Genomic DNA, 15,976 nt, shown 5'->3' with positions numbered 1-15,976 from the left:
CCCACGCACGCCTGGTTTCCATCACCTTGGGGGAGGGGAGCTTCCCGGCAGCCCTCCTCCTCCTTGAGGTGAGTCTTAGGGGTGGGGTGGGCCCCAGACTGAAGTATTTTTTTAGAAGTCCCCGAAGTGATTCTGATGTGTAGCCAGAATTAAAAATCCCTGTTCTGGCGGCAGGAAACATACCAGGGGTTCCCTGAGTAGACAGACTGGAAAGGATTTGAACAACCAAATCAGACTAAAGTGGTAGCCACTTAATCCTGGTTACATATCCTCAGAATAAAGCTGGGCTCCAGGGGACGCAGGCTGGGCAGGTGTAGGTGGCAGCATGAAAAACCTCCAGAATTGCTTCTGTTTGGTATCTGAACCCAGATCTAGACTGAATCCGAACAGTCCACCTTGTTAATATTCATTGGTACTGTTACTGTCTTTTCTTATCATACAGCTAATAGGTATCCGTTTTGGGAGGGCAATATAGAAAATGCAGGTAAACCAAAGACCATGGGGAGGGATGGAGACAGAGGAAGTAGAAGAGTAGATTAATCTGTTTCCTTTCACTAGAGAGAGTAGTATTCGGGTGTCATTTGAAAAAACTAGAAACAGTGTTTTACTCTGGTTTTTCCCTTACGAACCTGTTGTGAATCTCTTCCTCTGTCAGTTTTATGACTGCTCAGTCCTCCACTGTGTGGATGCCACATAATTTTTTACCGGTTCCCTAATGCCGGGTATGTGGATTGTTTCTGAATGTTTGCTCATGTTAAGAAATATCATTCTGAATGTCCTTATAACTAAACATTTTTGCACATCTTTGATCTCCTGAGGACTATAAAATATTATTTAGGGCTTCCCCGGTGGCGCAGTGGTTGAGAGTCCGCCTGCCGATGCAGGGGACACGGGTTCGTGCCCCGGTCCGGGAAGATCCCACATGCTGCGGAGCGGCTGGGCCCGTGAGCCATGGCCGCTGAGCCTGCGCGTCCGGAGCCTGTGCTCCGCAACGGGAGGGGCCACAGCAGTGAGAAGCCCGCGTACCGCAAAAAAAAAATATATATATATATATATATATATTACAGGCTCATTCTCCCCAGCCATCTCACACTCCCTAAACCCAGAGAGTTCTAGGGCCTTGTGACTCAGCCCCATCACCCTGTCCCTTCATTGAGCGACTGATGGGTTATTAGGAAAGCATCCCAGCCCGACCGCATTTCTGCCCTGGTCGCCCTTCCCTGGGGGGAAGCAGCCCAGCATCCTCCCAGGAGCTGGCACCCTGTGTGTTTCATGACAATGATTGTGTCTCCTTCAGAACGAATCCAGAGCAGGTATTGCTCATTGTCAGGCACGGGCATGTGTGTAGTTTCTCAAGTCCCCCTTTGTACTGACTGACCAAAGCTAAAGTGATTTTTCTAGATGCCAAAGTTAATTTGTCACAGTGATGCATTGATCTGATGATTCCCGTCATAAAACTAATCCCCACATGTAGTCTACGTGGAGACGTTCATTCTTTCTCCAGCCCTAATCTTTTAACCTCTTTGGAAGGTACCTTTTGTCCACTCTGCACCGCTTGGTGATGGCTTCCGGCCAAAAGCAACCAGGCTGTGACCTGGCCCTGAACTGAAGGTGTGAACGATGGATATTGATGTGGTCACGCTCCTGGACCAAGGGCCCCACCCGCAGGCGTAATGGGCTGCAGGTGCCCCCGCTGCGGCTGGGGGCTTGCCCCCTGCCCACTTTTGGAGCTCCCTGTTCCAGACCAGCCCTGGGCTGTGCCCACCCCAGCAGCCCCCCCACCCTGCCTTCCCTGCCTCTCTTTACATAGCGGTCCTTCTTACTCTCAGGCACGTCTGGGAGAAGGATGGGGCCACACTGAGCATGGAGGGCAACCCCCGCATCCGTCTGGACAGAAACGGCTCCCTGCACATCTCGCAGACGTGGTCCGGGGACATCGGCACCTACACCTGCCGGGTGCTCTCAGCCGGAGGCAACGACTCTCGCAGTGCCCACCTGCGTGTGAGGTGAGGGCAGGCTCCGGGGGGTAAAGGGGTGCAGGCAGCAAAGGGAAGGCTGCGTCTAGGCAGGCCACCAGGCCAGGTGTGACCTGAGCCCGCCCACCTCACCCCAGCATCCTCCAGGCCTTCGCCAGCTCAGTTCAGCCCCCGTCAAGGGCAGGGAGTCTGGGTTATGGCTTTGGCCAGGTGGGCTCCAAAGCCAGTGCACGGAATCTCCAGCTAGATGGCCCCAAAGGCTGGGTTCGGGGGCCGAGCACCAGATATCATGGGAGCTCAGACTGAGTCCTGGGTGTCACCTGATTCTAGACCTCACGGGGGGGCCCCACCACACCTGTCTCCTCCAGGCAGCTGCCTCATGCCCCTGAGCACCCAGTGGCGACTCTCAGTGCCGCGGAGAGAAGGGCCGTCAACCTGACGTGGGCCAAGCCCTTCGACGGCAACAGCCCGCTGATCCGCTACGTCCTGGAGATGTCGGAGAACAGTAAGGCTGCTCCCACCCCCTCCACCGACCGCAGCCAGGGCGACCCCACTTCTGTGCCTTTGAGCCAACCCTCTGGACGGCCCAGCTCCCTCATCTGCAAAATGAGCCACGGCATCCTGCCGTCGTGTGACAATTGAACGAGATGACGCACAGGCTGGACTTGGGACCTGCCACCCAGAAGCCTCCAAGACACTGGCCATTAGTTTTTTGTTTGTTTTCTGTTGTTTTTTTTTTTATTATTATTAATTTATTTATATATATATATATATTTTTGGCTGCATTGGGTGTTCGTTGCTGCGCACGGGCTTTCTCTAGTTGCGGCGAGCAGGGGCTACTGTTCGTTGCGGTGCGTGGGCTTCTCATTGCAGTGGCTTCTCCTGTTGCGGAGCACGGGCTCTAGGCGCACGGGCTTCAGTAGTTGCGGCTCTCGGGCTCTAGAGTGCAGGCTCAGTAGTTGTGGCCACGGGCTTAGTTGCTCCACGGCATGTGGGAGCTTCCCGGACCAGGGCTCGAACCCATGTCCCCTGCATTGGCAGGTGGATTCTTAACCACTGCGCCATCAGGGAAGTCCCTGGCCATTAGTTTTGTTTTTTATTTTTAATTTTTATCCTCCATCCCCAAGCCATGAACTCCAAAATTAGCAGGCATCATTTGAGTGGTGTTTCAAATACAGTTTGCTAGAGCTCATCAATTTGAGAAAAAACAAAAAAGATAGAAAAGACAAATGCCTCTCAGTTTCCATGAGCCCTTGCTCCCTCCCCAGAACCCCCCCAACCCCCTGGGACATGTGGGCTAAGGGGACCCAGAAAAATGACGTGACCAGCCTCTACTGGACCAAGCTGGGGAGGTACTACCCTGCCAGCCCAAACGACGCTGGACCCCTGCTGGGAATGGAGGGGGAAGAAGCGTGCACCCCCAAGATGCCTACCTCAGCGTCCGCCCTCTGTCCCTGTAGATGCCCCCTGGACGGTGCTTCTGGCCAGTGTGGACCCCAAGGCCACCTCGGTGATGGTCAAGGGCTTGGTTCCCGCACGTTCCTACCAGTTCCGTCTTTGTGCCGTCAACGACGTGGGGAAAGGACAGTTCAGCAAAGACACAGAGAGGTGAGGGGAGCCGGGTGGGTGTCTGTCAGGGGCTCAACTCACTAACCCAGTTGAGTTGTCCCTCTCACTGTGGGCCATGCAAGTTCCAAGACCTAACCCCATTCTGCTGTGCATCCTCATGGGTTGCCATCATTGTTAAACGCACGTGAATTTCCAAAGACGTCTAGGGTCTACACGGATCTCTGTACGCAGTGCCTTGCATGGTGCCAGACCCCATGAAGCCTCCAACAAAGCTTTTTTTAAAATGATGAAAGTTTAATAAAAACAGCAGTTCACGCGTTTTAACACCCACTTGTGTAGGAGGCGCGTTCTAGCCGCCTAGACCCCCGTAGAACAGGCAGCCTCCTCTAGTGAGAAAAAAGACATCAGGTCAGAATGATAGTGACACCAATCCCATGCCCCAAAGCTGTGTGCTTTGCTCTTTATTTTTTTATGTGTGTTTTTATTTTTTCCAGATTTATTGAGATATCGTTGACTTGTAACATTATGTAAGTTTAAGGTGTACAATGCGTTGATTTGACACACTCCTCTATGGCAAAATGATTACCCCCATGGTGTTAGCTGACACCTCCATCCTGTCACATAATTACCGTTTCTTTCTGTGGTGAGAACATTTGAGATCAACTTTCTTAGTAACCTTCAAGTATATAATACAGAATTCTTAGCTATAATCACCATGCTGTGTATTCCATCACCAGAACTTGTTGTTCTTATAACTGGAAATTTATGCCTTTTGACTAACATCTTCCCCAGCCCCCCACCTCCTCTATTTCTCTGAGTTCAGCTCCCTTAGATTGCACGTATAAGTGAGATCTGCAGTATCTGTCTTTCTCTGCCTGACTTATTTCACTTAGCATAACACCCTGCTGGTCCATCCATGTTTTCGCAAATGGCAGAATTTCTTTCTGTCTCATGGCTGGAAAATCTTTCACTGTATAGCTGTGTTACATCTTCTTTATCCATTTATTTGTTGACAGACACTTAGGGTGTTTCCATATCTTGGCTATTGTGAATAATGCTGCCGTAAACATGGGGGTGCAGATATGTCTTCGAGATCCTGTTTTCATTTCTTTGGGGTGAATATATACCCAGAAGTGGGGTAGCTGGATCACGTGGTAGTTCTGTTATCAATTTGGGGGGGAACCTCCATATTGTTTCCCATAGTCCCTGTACCAGTTTTTACTCCCACCAACAGTGCACGAGGGGTCCCTTTTATCCACATCCCCACCAACACTTGTTGTTTGTTGCCTTTTTTGTTTTTGTTTTTGTTTTGCGGTACGCGGGCCTCTCACTGCCGTGGCCTCTCCCGTTGCGGAGCACAGGCTCCGGACGCGCAGGCTCAGCGGCCACGGCTCACGGGCCCAGCCGCTCCGCGGCATGTGGGATCCTCCCGGACCGGGGCACGAACCCGCGTCCCCCGCATCGGCAGGCGGACTCTCAACCACTGCGCCACCGGGGAAGCCCTGTTTGTTGTCTTTTTGATAATAGCCATTCTGATGGGCGTAAGGTAATATCTCACTGTGGTTTTGGTTTGCATTTCCCTGATGGTTAGTGACGTTGAGCACCTTTTCATTGACCTGTTGGCCATTCTTATGTCTTTTTTGGAAAAATGTCTATGCAGCTCATTTGCCCATTTTTTGATCAGATTATTTCGTTTTCTGCTGTTGAGTTGTATGAGTTCTTGATATACTTTGGATATTAACCCCTTGTCAGGTACACGGCTTGCAGATATTTTCTCCCATTCCATTATGTCGCCTTTTGATTTTGTTGTTTCTTTTTCTGTGCAGAAGCTTTTTAGTTTGATGTAGTCCCACTTTTATTTGTTTTTGCTTCCGTTGCTTGTCCTTTTGGTGTCATATCCAGGAAATTACTGCCAAGACCAAAATCAAGGAGCTTTTCTCTTATGTTTTATTCTAGGAGTTTTATAGTTTCAGGTCTTAAGTTTGTCTTTAATCCATTTCGAGTTCACTTTCGGGAGTGGTGTAAAATAGAGGTCCAATTGCCTTCTTCTGCATATGGTTTTCCAGTTTTCCCAACATCGTTTATTGAAGAGACTATCCTTTTCCCACTGAGAAGAGTTAATATTGTTAAAATGTCCATATCGCCCAAAGCCATCCGTTGATTCGATGCAATCCCTATCGCAATTCCAACGGCATTTTTCACAGAAATAGTAAAAAACGATTCTAAAATTTGTATAGAGCCGCAAAAGACCCCAAATAGCCAAAGCCATCCTGAGAACAAAGAACAAAGCCAGAGGCACCACACTTCCTGATTCCCAACTATACTACAAAGTTATAGTAAACCAAAACAGTATGCTACTCATAAAAATAGACACATAGGGAATTCCCTGGTAGTCAAGTGGTTAGGACTCAGCACTTTCATTGCTGTGGCCCGGGTTCAATCCCTGGTTGGTGAACTGAGATTCTGCAAGCTGCAACCAAAAAAAAAAAAAAAAATACACACATAGACCAATGGAACAGAATTGAGAGCCCAGAAATAATAGCAAATAGAAATAGCGAACAGTACTTGCTAAGGGAGCCAAGAATGCGCTTTGCTCTTTAAAAGATGCTCTTTGGTGTGTACACAGACCCCCCCCACTGGGTTAAATCAATCATTGTGGTTTCCCCACAGTTCCAATCAGCTTGAATCCCTCTGGCTTTTACTAGGGGGATGCCACAGGGGCTGTGACACTCTAACAGGAGGGAGAAGTGACAGCTAACAGCCTGGCATGGAGAGCAGTTATAGGAGAATTTATTCATTCACTGTTTACTGAGCACCTACTATGTGCCAGGCCATGTTTGGACCACGAGAGGTGGTGCAGGGGAAAAAAATGGACATAGCCCCAATCCTTCAGAGCTACGAAATCCCAATAACAAGAAGCCTTGAAGTGTAGGGAAACCATCCTATAACCTCTCCAGTCCTTCGGGCTTCCCTGTGTAATGCTGATTCATCTTCTTAATGAATCGTCCTGAGTCAGCAAGTAAAAGGTTAGATTACCCTCACTTTAGGCTTTACAAAGCCATGGGAGGGTGCAGGATGTTTTGGAAAAGCTATCCATCAGGAAACAAAAACAAACAAAACGGGAAAGACATCCATCAAAAATAATCAACTTTTGTTGTTAATGGATGCATGTCAGTTATGTGAAAAATACAGAAGTGGAATGCTGTGTCCCCTGGCCATGCCAGAGAAAGAAATGCAGTAGCACTGGGCTTCGGGGGGTGCAGGGATGCTCAAACTCTCACGCACACACCACGCCACCCCTACCCGGCCTGCCTCACCCCTGCCGGGGCTCAGCTGGTTCGTAAAGGAAGCGTGGTTCAAGTTCACCGCCAGCTGGTAACTGGGAGGTGAGTATTTGACACTCCTGCTTCTAAAATACTTGAACACTCATGACGTCATCAACCCCGACAGCAGCTTCTTTGACAAATGGGAAACCAAGGCCTGTGTCCCTCAACCGCACAGAAAATACATATATCTGGTGCTTTACAGTGTTTTAAAAAGACTTCCATATACATTGTGTCATTCGAGCTTCAACCACTCATAAAGCAGGCAAGTGGACTTTATGATACTGCTTTTACAGGCAAAGAAGCAAGCTCAGAGAAGTTAAGTGACTAGCCCAAAAGCACACAGCAATTGTGCAGAGTCATCCAGGAACAGAGCAGGGTGGGGCCTCTTCCTATCCCATTAAACTCCTGTATTTACCGTGGAGACTAGGAGTGAAAAGCCCTGCCCATTCTTGGTGTTTTCCTATCCAGGGTCTCCCTTCCTGAGGAGCCCCCCACGGCCCCTCCACAGAATGTCATCGCCAGCGGCCGGACCAACCAGTCCATCATGATCCAGTGGCAGCCACCTCCCGAGAGCCACCAGAATGGCATCCTTAAGGGCTACATCATCAGGTAGGCGTCCGCACCAGGGAAAGGAGGGGCCGCCCAGACTCAAGAGGAAAGAGATGAGGGAGGGTCAGGGAGTGGATTGGAAAACAGAGCAGATTCATGGCAGGTCCTTCTTCATCCACAAGGACCAGGCAACAAGAAATGCCTACACGACAGTAGGAGGGATTGAAGTTAGACATCTAGAAGAACTTCCAGCAGTGAGAGCCTTGGAAACCAATAGGAATGGTTAGAGAGGAGATACAATGTAGCCTCCTTAAGCCTGTATGGATGGCAGGTCTGCCAGACATCAGGGCTACATAGGAGTAGGGCTACACGGAGACACATTACTATCCAGGGGACCAACCACCTGGGAAACCAAGAATATTCTAGCAGGCCAGATTTCCCCAGGACAGACAATGAGTGGGCGAATTACTAGGCCAAGAACTGGTTGAAAAGTGGAAGTCCTGTCTTTGGTCCCTACTGCCAAGTGAAGCCCACTTATATAGCCTTTTATTTTTACATTTGACTATGGGTGCTTTACTGGTAACCTGAAAGTGTATTACTAAGTTGTTACTAAAATTTGGTATTCATAAAAGAAAATTAGCCTGCTACTTGAAACTTCTGAGAACTCGTGTCAGTATTCTGAACTCTGGCTGGTTGCAAGATGCTAGGCAACTTCACACGTCTCTTTCCTGAATGTGTACACTCACAGCACTGGAATTCCCCAATTTTGGAAGCAGTTACTGTTGGTTGGGCTGCTCTGTTATCGGTTAATTTCGTCGTGGGCTTTTTGGTGAATCCTAAAGGGTGGTGGTTCTCAAAGTGTGGTTCCTGGACCAGCAATGTCAGCATCACTTGAGAACTTGATAGGAATGCAAATTCTCAAGTCCTACCCCTCACCTATAGAATGAGAACCTTTGGGATAAGCCCAGCAATCTGTGTTTCAACAGGCTTTTCGGGTGTCTTTAATGCACCCTAAGGCTTTGAGAACCACTGCTGTGGGGTTTTGTGAAGCATCAGAATAAGTTGGGGCCTCTGACTTCCCAATAGTTAGACGCTAGAGTATGTGTGCACTGTTGTTTTCCTATGAGCTATCCATCCTCCAAAATTTGCCTGTACGTGTCCCATTTCTTTATTACCCTGCGTTCTTTTTTCCAGTGGAAGGTGGAACTTGGTAGAGTACGTAGCCTCAGGTTTTTTTCTTTCCACCTCAGTGAATGGCTGTCAGGAGAGGGAGCCCTTCTCCTAGAAGGAGAAAGGAAATGAGCCCAACCTTTGGAGACCACTCTCTGATCAGCGACCCCTCAAAGCTAGACCCGTGAGATCTTCCCAGGAGCTCTCAGCATCCCTGGCTGGCTATCCTACCAATGTCCTCCTCCCCCGTCAAAAAGAAGAGTCCAGACACATCCCCTGGACTTGCGTTATCCCGTGGGGTAGCCGCTGGTCACTTGCAGCCATTTAAATTAATAAAAAAGTAAATTAAATGACAAACGTAGTTCCTCAGTTACATTAAGCATGTTTCAGGTGCCCAAAAACCCCAAGTGCCAGCAGGTTCCATGTTGGACAGCGTGGATGTGGGTTTCCACCGTCACAGACAGCTTCCTGGGCACGAGGACAGCAGGCTGACTCCAATCCATGGCATCTTGGCTTTCTCCCCTCAGGTACTGCCTGGCCGGGTTGCCTGTTGGGTACCAGTTTAAGAACATCACGGATGCTGATGTCAACAACCTGCTGCTGGAGGACCTCATCATCTGGACCAACTACGAGATCGAGGTGGCCGCCTACAACAGCGCCGGACTGGGTGTCTACAGCAGCAAAGTCACCGAGTGGACACTGCAGGGAGGTGGGTGGGGACAGTGGCCGTGGAAGAGCTGGTACTTCCCCCTCTCCGTGCCTGATGGGTCCTGACTGTCCAGTCCTGACTGCCTCAACCGTGTCACCTGTTTTATCCAGTCCCAGGCTGTCACATGCTGTGCCCAGCTACCCCGTAGGGTGGGAGGATGGAGGGAAAGATGGATGAAGAGGTTGGGGTGGGTGTGATGAACACAGAGGCTTCAGGGATACAGGGACCTTCTGCAAAGTTACCCATTAACTGGATCATGAAACAGCTTACATTTAGCATTGTACCTAAAAACCACCCTGAGCATTTTCAGATCCATCACTTTTATTTGTGGGTACCCTGTGAAATGGGCCAGACCGGTTTCATTAAGCCCAAACTAATCTGCAGAAAGAGGGCATCTGAAGTCTCCGTAGCAGCAGGGGAGGAGCTGGGGGGAGGGGTGTAAAGCAGGGTCCGCAGACCTCATGTGTTTTCGCTGCTTAACCGGGCCGGACAGTCTGACGGTGCCCCCTCCACACACACCCCTACCTCTCTGCTCTCCTCCAGTGCCCACAGTCCCTCCGGGCAACGTGCATGCAGAAGCCACCAACTCCACGACCATCCGCTTCACCTGGACTGCCCCCAGCCCCCAGTTCATCAACGGCATCAACCAGGGCTACAAGGTACTTAAGGCCTCTCCTTGCCCCAAGAGGAAGCCTGGAGATTCTCGGAAGGACGCAGGCCGCAGAGGCAGGGAGAAGGCAAGGAAGGGGGAGGAGGGAGTCCCCGCTCTGTCTCTGAATCATTGGTTCAAGGCAAGCAGAGGACACGTGATCAAGGCAAGGGGCATGCGGGCTTTCCCCAGGTCCACGTCCAGGCCACGGGGAGTACGGACACTGGCCTGTGTGTGACCCAGTGCAGGGAGCAGTCAGTCTCGATGAGCCTGCCTTATGAACGAAACCAGGTTTGCTTCAGGTTCAGGGTTCCCGCACAGCCACGGCCCCAGCAGAAAAATCCAGAACGGGGCTTCCCTGGTGGCGCAGTGGTTGAGAGTACGCCTGCCGATGCAGGGGACACGGGTTCGTGCCCCGGTCCGGGAAGATCCCACATGCCGCGGAGCGGCTGGGCCCGTGAGCCATGGCTGCCGAGCCTGCGCGTCCAGAGCCTGTGCTCCGCAACGGGAGAGGCCACAGCAGTGAGAGGCCCACGTACCGCAAAAAAAAAAAAAAAAAAAGAAAAATCCAGACCGTGCTTCTTACCCCCAAGCCATGGGCTAATGGGCACTCTGCAGGGTCATCTGTCCTCAGACTGTACTTGACCCTACACAGTGTGTTTAAGGGCAGGAGTAGGACTCAGAAAGCTTAGATTAAAGTCCTGGCTCTGCCTCTGGCCAGGCCCCTGGACAAGTCCTGTAAACTGTCTGAGCATCCTTCCTTCAATAAGTGTTTACTGAGCCCAACCATGGGCGCTGTTCTGGCTGCTGGAGAGCCAAGAGACATCCTGTTTCCTCCTTTGCACGCGAAGGTGATGATAATTTCTGTCCCTTAGGATTGCATGAGGATTCAATGAGAATATTTGTAATTTTTTCAGCAGAATGACACCTAAGAAGCATTCCGAAAACGGTAGCAATAGTAGTAGAAATGGATTCGTTGCTCAGGCTGCCCTCACAGAGTATCACAGACTGGGCGGCTTAAACAGCAGAAATGTATTTCCTCACAGTTCTGGGGGCCGGAAGTCCAAGGTCAAGGTGCTGATGAGGCTGGTTCCTTTTGAGGCGTCTCTTCTTGGCATGTAGACGGCCGCCTTCTCTGTGTCCTCACGCGTCTTCCTTCTGTGTGTCTGTGTCCAGACTTCCGCTTCTTAGAAGGACACCAGTTCTGTTGGATGAGGACCCACACTAAGGACCTCGTTTTAACTTAATTACCTCTTTAAAGGCTATCTCCAAACACAGTCACATTCTGAGGTCCTGGGGGTTAGGGCTTCCACATAAAAATTGGAGGGGAAACAATTCAGCCATAACAAAAAGCACTAGTAGCGGTGGTGACGGTGATGGTAGTAAATTTGCTATAATTGGAACTGTGCTGCAAGTCGGGACGTCTCAACCATCCCCTTCTGGCAGCCACTCCTGGGTCTCTCCTATCACCCCACGAGGAGCACAGAGCTGACCTTCCCTAAGAGAATGGGAGATGGCAGATCACAGAGTGTGTGGTCCACGCCGTGTTTTACAGCTTGGCCTCAGCTGAGTGGGGCAGGTGGGAGGAGGCAGTGCGCTCCCTCTGGATGTGAGAGGCATGTCACCAGGAAGCCAGCCGTGGAGGGCAGGGAACCGCGGGCTCTGCTGGCCTCGAGGTGACCGCAGATACTTCCAGAAGATTCCCACACCACCCGTGTGTGACAACAAGGACCATTTCTAGGACTAGCAGCCTTAGCTTTTGTTGCTGCAAGGTGGGGGGTGGCTGGACGGGAAGGGGCTGAGATTAAATCACCCAGAGAATTTTCTGCCGGTGTTTCAAGTAAAGGCGGGAGGGTCCAGATCCCGACACACCCCAGCCGCAGACACCTCGCTTCTAGGAAAGTGCGTCACCGAAGCCGAGCGGGGCCCTCCTGGACCAGGGCTGTAGCTGCTTGCCGGTAGTGCCGGCTGGCTGGAGAAACCTCCTAATTGGGACTCTGGGGGGAGGCAGTGGAGGGAAGAGGGAGGCTTGCGTCATGCAGAAGAGCTGAGCTGGGAAGAATTAGCTTCTTGCTGCCGGTTCTAAGTTTCCTTCCACTTTGGGGAGACCTGGGCTGCAAACTTCTAAGGCAAATGGCTCCCGGAGGGCCAAGGAGACCAGCTTAGTGGCCGGGACAATTAGGGCAATGACCCAGAGCCAGAGGAAGCTGCAGAAGCCCACCTGATTCCCAGGTCCAGTCTGTGCCCAGCACCCCATAACTGCTCCAAGAAAGTCAGCAGAAATGAATTGTCCAGATAGCTTGAGCATAGAAACTGGTGCGTAAGAAGAGCTCACGCTTCCAGGGCGCTTTCTACAGGCCAGGCAGGATGCCTGGGCTTCCCTCACATTCTTGTCTCCTACAAGCTGCACAAGACCCCTAAGAAGGAAGGCGTGTTATCATCACCCCATTTTACAGAGGAGGAAACTGAGGCATGAGGGCCAGTGACTTGTTCACAGTCAGAGTAACTGCAAAGCTTGGCTTCGAACTCCAGAGCCTGCACTTTGTCTTGCATTAAAAAGAAAGTGTTGTATGATTTAATTGTAAATAACTATAACTTGATTTTTTCTAAGTATGAATGGATACAAGTGGGGATTTTGTTTCCTGCTCCTTTGGCCTTCAGTATCACAGGGAGGGGAAAAAAGCAGTGTCTGTCCCTTCCATCCTTCCAGTGAGAAGGGACCTTTTTTTCCCCTTTGAATTGTGAACAATTTCAAACATCTACAAAAGTAGTGAGGAGACTAAGATGACTTGATCAGACCATAACGCACCCTGGCTTCGACAGTTACCAACTCACGGCCCAATGCGTTCCCTCTATTTTCCAGCCCTCTGCTTCTCCCCTAGAATATTTGTAAGGAAATCCCAGGTATTGTAGCCTTTCATCCATAAATATTTCTGCAGAGAAATATTATAGATAAAGTCTCTACTTAAAACCCAAACACAATAACCACATTCCCATTATAGTGCCTTAAAAAATCAACAGTCCCCTTAATAGCATCAGATACCCTGTCAGCATTCAAATTTCCCCAGTTGCCACGGCATTTCTTTTACTGGTTGGTTTATTTGCCTCAGGGTCCAAATGAGAGCCACACAATTGCAACTGGTTGAAGTTTTCTAGGTCTCAGTTGATCTACAGATTCTCTCTCTCCTTTCTCTCTCTCACTCTCTCTTCCTTTTAATTTATTTAGTAAAGAAACTTAGTCAGGGCTTCCCTGGTGGCGCAGTGGTTGAGAGTCCGCCTGCCGATGCAGGGGACACGGGCTCGTGCCCCGGTACCGGGAGGATCCCACATGCCGCGGAGCGGCTGGGCCCGTGAGCCACGGCCGCTGAGCCTGCGCGTCCGGAGCCTGTGCTCTGCAACGGGAGAGGCCACAACAGTGAGAGGCCCGTGTACAGCAAAAGAAAGAAAGAAAGAAAGAAAGAAACTTAGCCAGTTTTCCACAGCCTGGATTTGCAACTGCATCCCTGTGGGGTCATTTAATATATCCCTCTGAACACTATATTTGCAGTAAATTGGAATTTAGAACTAGAGGCTTGATCATATTCAGATTTGAATTTTTTATTTTCAAAATATTACTTCCTAGATGGTGCTGTGCATTTTCATGAGAAGGCACGGAGTCTGCCTGTCTCTCTTACTAGGATGTGGTGACCATTGACCACCCTTGTGTGCTCTATTATCTCAATAGGCGATACTTGAGGATAGGAAATGTATTCAAGTATCAAAATGAGGCTACTTGAATATTATGATTTCTCCTTGATTTATGAGTTGAAATACTTTCCCCCCAAAAGAATTTTTCCGTTAACAACTTTCTGGTTACCTGAAGGTTTAGTTCGTCTAGGAAAAGCACGGTAAATGCTCAGTTCTTTTCCATGACTGAACAGTTTTCAGAATAGTGAATTGTTTCCTTAGCGTCTTCTAAGGTGACAGATGAGTTTGGATGGGGGCAGAGGGAGGCATCTTTTTGTTTTGTTTTTGTTAGTATTATTATGTCCTTAAGGATTTTTAATACGTCTGATATGTTTCAATCCACTGCCATTATTACTCTCATTGATACCAAATTGACCCATCACCCACCTCTTCCAAGTTGGTGAGTCCTTTTGATGTGGCCCCAGGAGTCTTTTTTTTTTTAATTCTTTTTTTAAATTTTATTTATTTATTCACTTTTGGCTGTGTTGGGTCTTCGTTTCTGTGCGAGGGCTTTCTCTAGTTGTGGCGAGCGGGGGCCACTCTATTTTTTTTTTTTTTTTTGCGGTACGCGGGCCTCTCACTGCTGTGGCCTCTCCCGTCGTTGCGGAGCACAGGCTCCGGACGCGCAGGCTCAGCGGCCACGGCTCACGGGCCCAGTTGCTCCGTGGCATGTGGGATCTTCCCAGACCAGGGCTTGAACCCGTGTCCCCTGCATTGGCAGGCAGATTCTCAACTACTGCGCCGCCAGGGAAGCCTGCCCCAGGAGTCTTTGATAGGTTCCTTGCTATCTGGTATGACAGGGTGGCCCAAGCTAGCTCCTTTTCCTGCCCTGTGCCTGGGATCAGCCATGTCATCAAGGAGCCCTTGTTTCTTTTTTTTTTTTTTGCGGTACGCGAGCCTCTCACTGTTGTGGCCTCTCCCGTTGCGGAGCACAGGCTCCGATCGCGCAGGCTCAGCGGCCATGGCTCACGGGCCCAGCCGCTCCGCGGCATGTGGGATCTTCCCGGACCGGGGCACGAACCCGCGTCCCCCGCATCGGCAGGCGGACTCCCAGCCACTGCGCCCCCAGGGAGCCCCCTGTCTCTTTTAATGATAGTTAGACACCAAAATCTGGGCACTGGGGCTGCTCCTGGTTCTAGCATTGGCTGTTGTTTCAAGGCCCTGTGAATGGACAACTCAGAAATACTTTTTTTAAAGGTAAAACACATACTGATACTTCCAATTCAATTTCAGGACATTTTAAAAATAATCTCATTGGTCTTTTGTCTCTCTTTTCTCCATTCTGAAAACCTAGTTTCTTCCACAGCAACAGAATTACTCACTACTTGATCCCACAAATACCCACGACAGTTTCAGAACAGCAATATCAACACTGTGATTACTGAAAATAGTTTCAGATTATCTGTACTTCTCAGGATGTATCCCACCAGGGATACAGTCCCCCCCTTTCTGTGCTGCAAAGTCTCTGAAATGGTTTCTTTCTGTGTAATTTTGCTACAATTCAATATACAGTGAGGTTCATTTGTTTCATTTGGGTTTCGATTTTTAGGGATTGATTTTTTTATTTAATTTTATTCTATAATTATGTAGCATATTTACATGGTTCCAAAGTTAAATCTACAAAGCAAAGTTAATTCAGAAAAAAATCAGCCTGAATTCTGGTCCTCCTCCTTCCCAAGAGAAGTGATTTCTTTTTGTTTGTTGGTTTGGTTCGGTTTTCCCTTCCATGTCTTTAACATAAACAAAAGCTATGCATGTATAAATGTGTACCGTCGCCTTCTTAGATAAATGACAGTGTACTCTACATACTTTCTCCGTTTTGCTTTTTTATTTACATTGTATCCTGGAGGTCTCTCTGTAAGAGTATATAGAGATATTCCTTGTCCCTTTTTAAAAAATCTGTATCGTGTTCCATTATGTGGATCTCCCATTGTTTAGTCAGCCAGCTCCCTAGTGATGACATTTTGGTTGTTTCCAGTCTTTTACTATAACAAAGATTTCTGCAGTGAATAGTTTTGTGCCTACGTTTTTTCGTACTGTCACATATAACTCTGAAATAGATTCTTAGAAATGAGATTGCTGGGTCAAAAGGTAAATGTGTATAATTTTGCTGCTATTGCCAAACCGCCCCCATTATTTTTTTAATTTTTTAATTTAATTTTTAACTGGGAATATATTTACACGATTCAAAAACCAACAAATGTAAAAAGATAAACTTATAGCAGGCAGACATCCTCCATCTCACGCCATGCCACCCCAGTCCCTCATCTGCCTGGTTCTATCCCACCCAACCTTGAAATTC

At 49.1% G+C, this 15,976-nt stretch overlaps 1 protein-coding gene across 1 annotated transcript in view; it reads left to right on the top strand.

Moving 5' to 3' along the window:
- The window catches only part of SDK2 (sidekick cell adhesion molecule 2), a 258,172-nt gene that overhangs the window by 187,131 nt on the left and 55,065 nt on the right, over positions 1-15,976 (top strand). Inside the window, exons 13-18 of the mRNA XM_082860149.1 lie at positions 1,830-2,006; positions 2,345-2,481; positions 3,437-3,584; positions 7,340-7,480; positions 9,118-9,299; positions 9,843-9,958. Coding sequence (XP_082716275.1) covers positions 1,830-2,006; positions 2,345-2,481; positions 3,437-3,584; positions 7,340-7,480; positions 9,118-9,299; positions 9,843-9,958 — 901 coding nt within the window. The remainder of the gene's footprint in view (positions 1-1,829; positions 2,007-2,344; positions 2,482-3,436; positions 3,585-7,339; positions 7,481-9,117; positions 9,300-9,842; positions 9,959-15,976) is intronic.

This window comes from Leucopleurus acutus, assembly GCF_964270905.1.
Source record: "Leucopleurus acutus genome assembly, chromosome: 19".
NCBI classification, from domain to species: domain Eukaryota; kingdom Metazoa; phylum Chordata; class Mammalia; order Artiodactyla; family Delphinidae; genus Leucopleurus; species Leucopleurus acutus.
The sequence above is the reverse complement of the archived record's forward strand: the minus strand, read 5'-3'. Positions and strand labels throughout refer to the sequence as shown.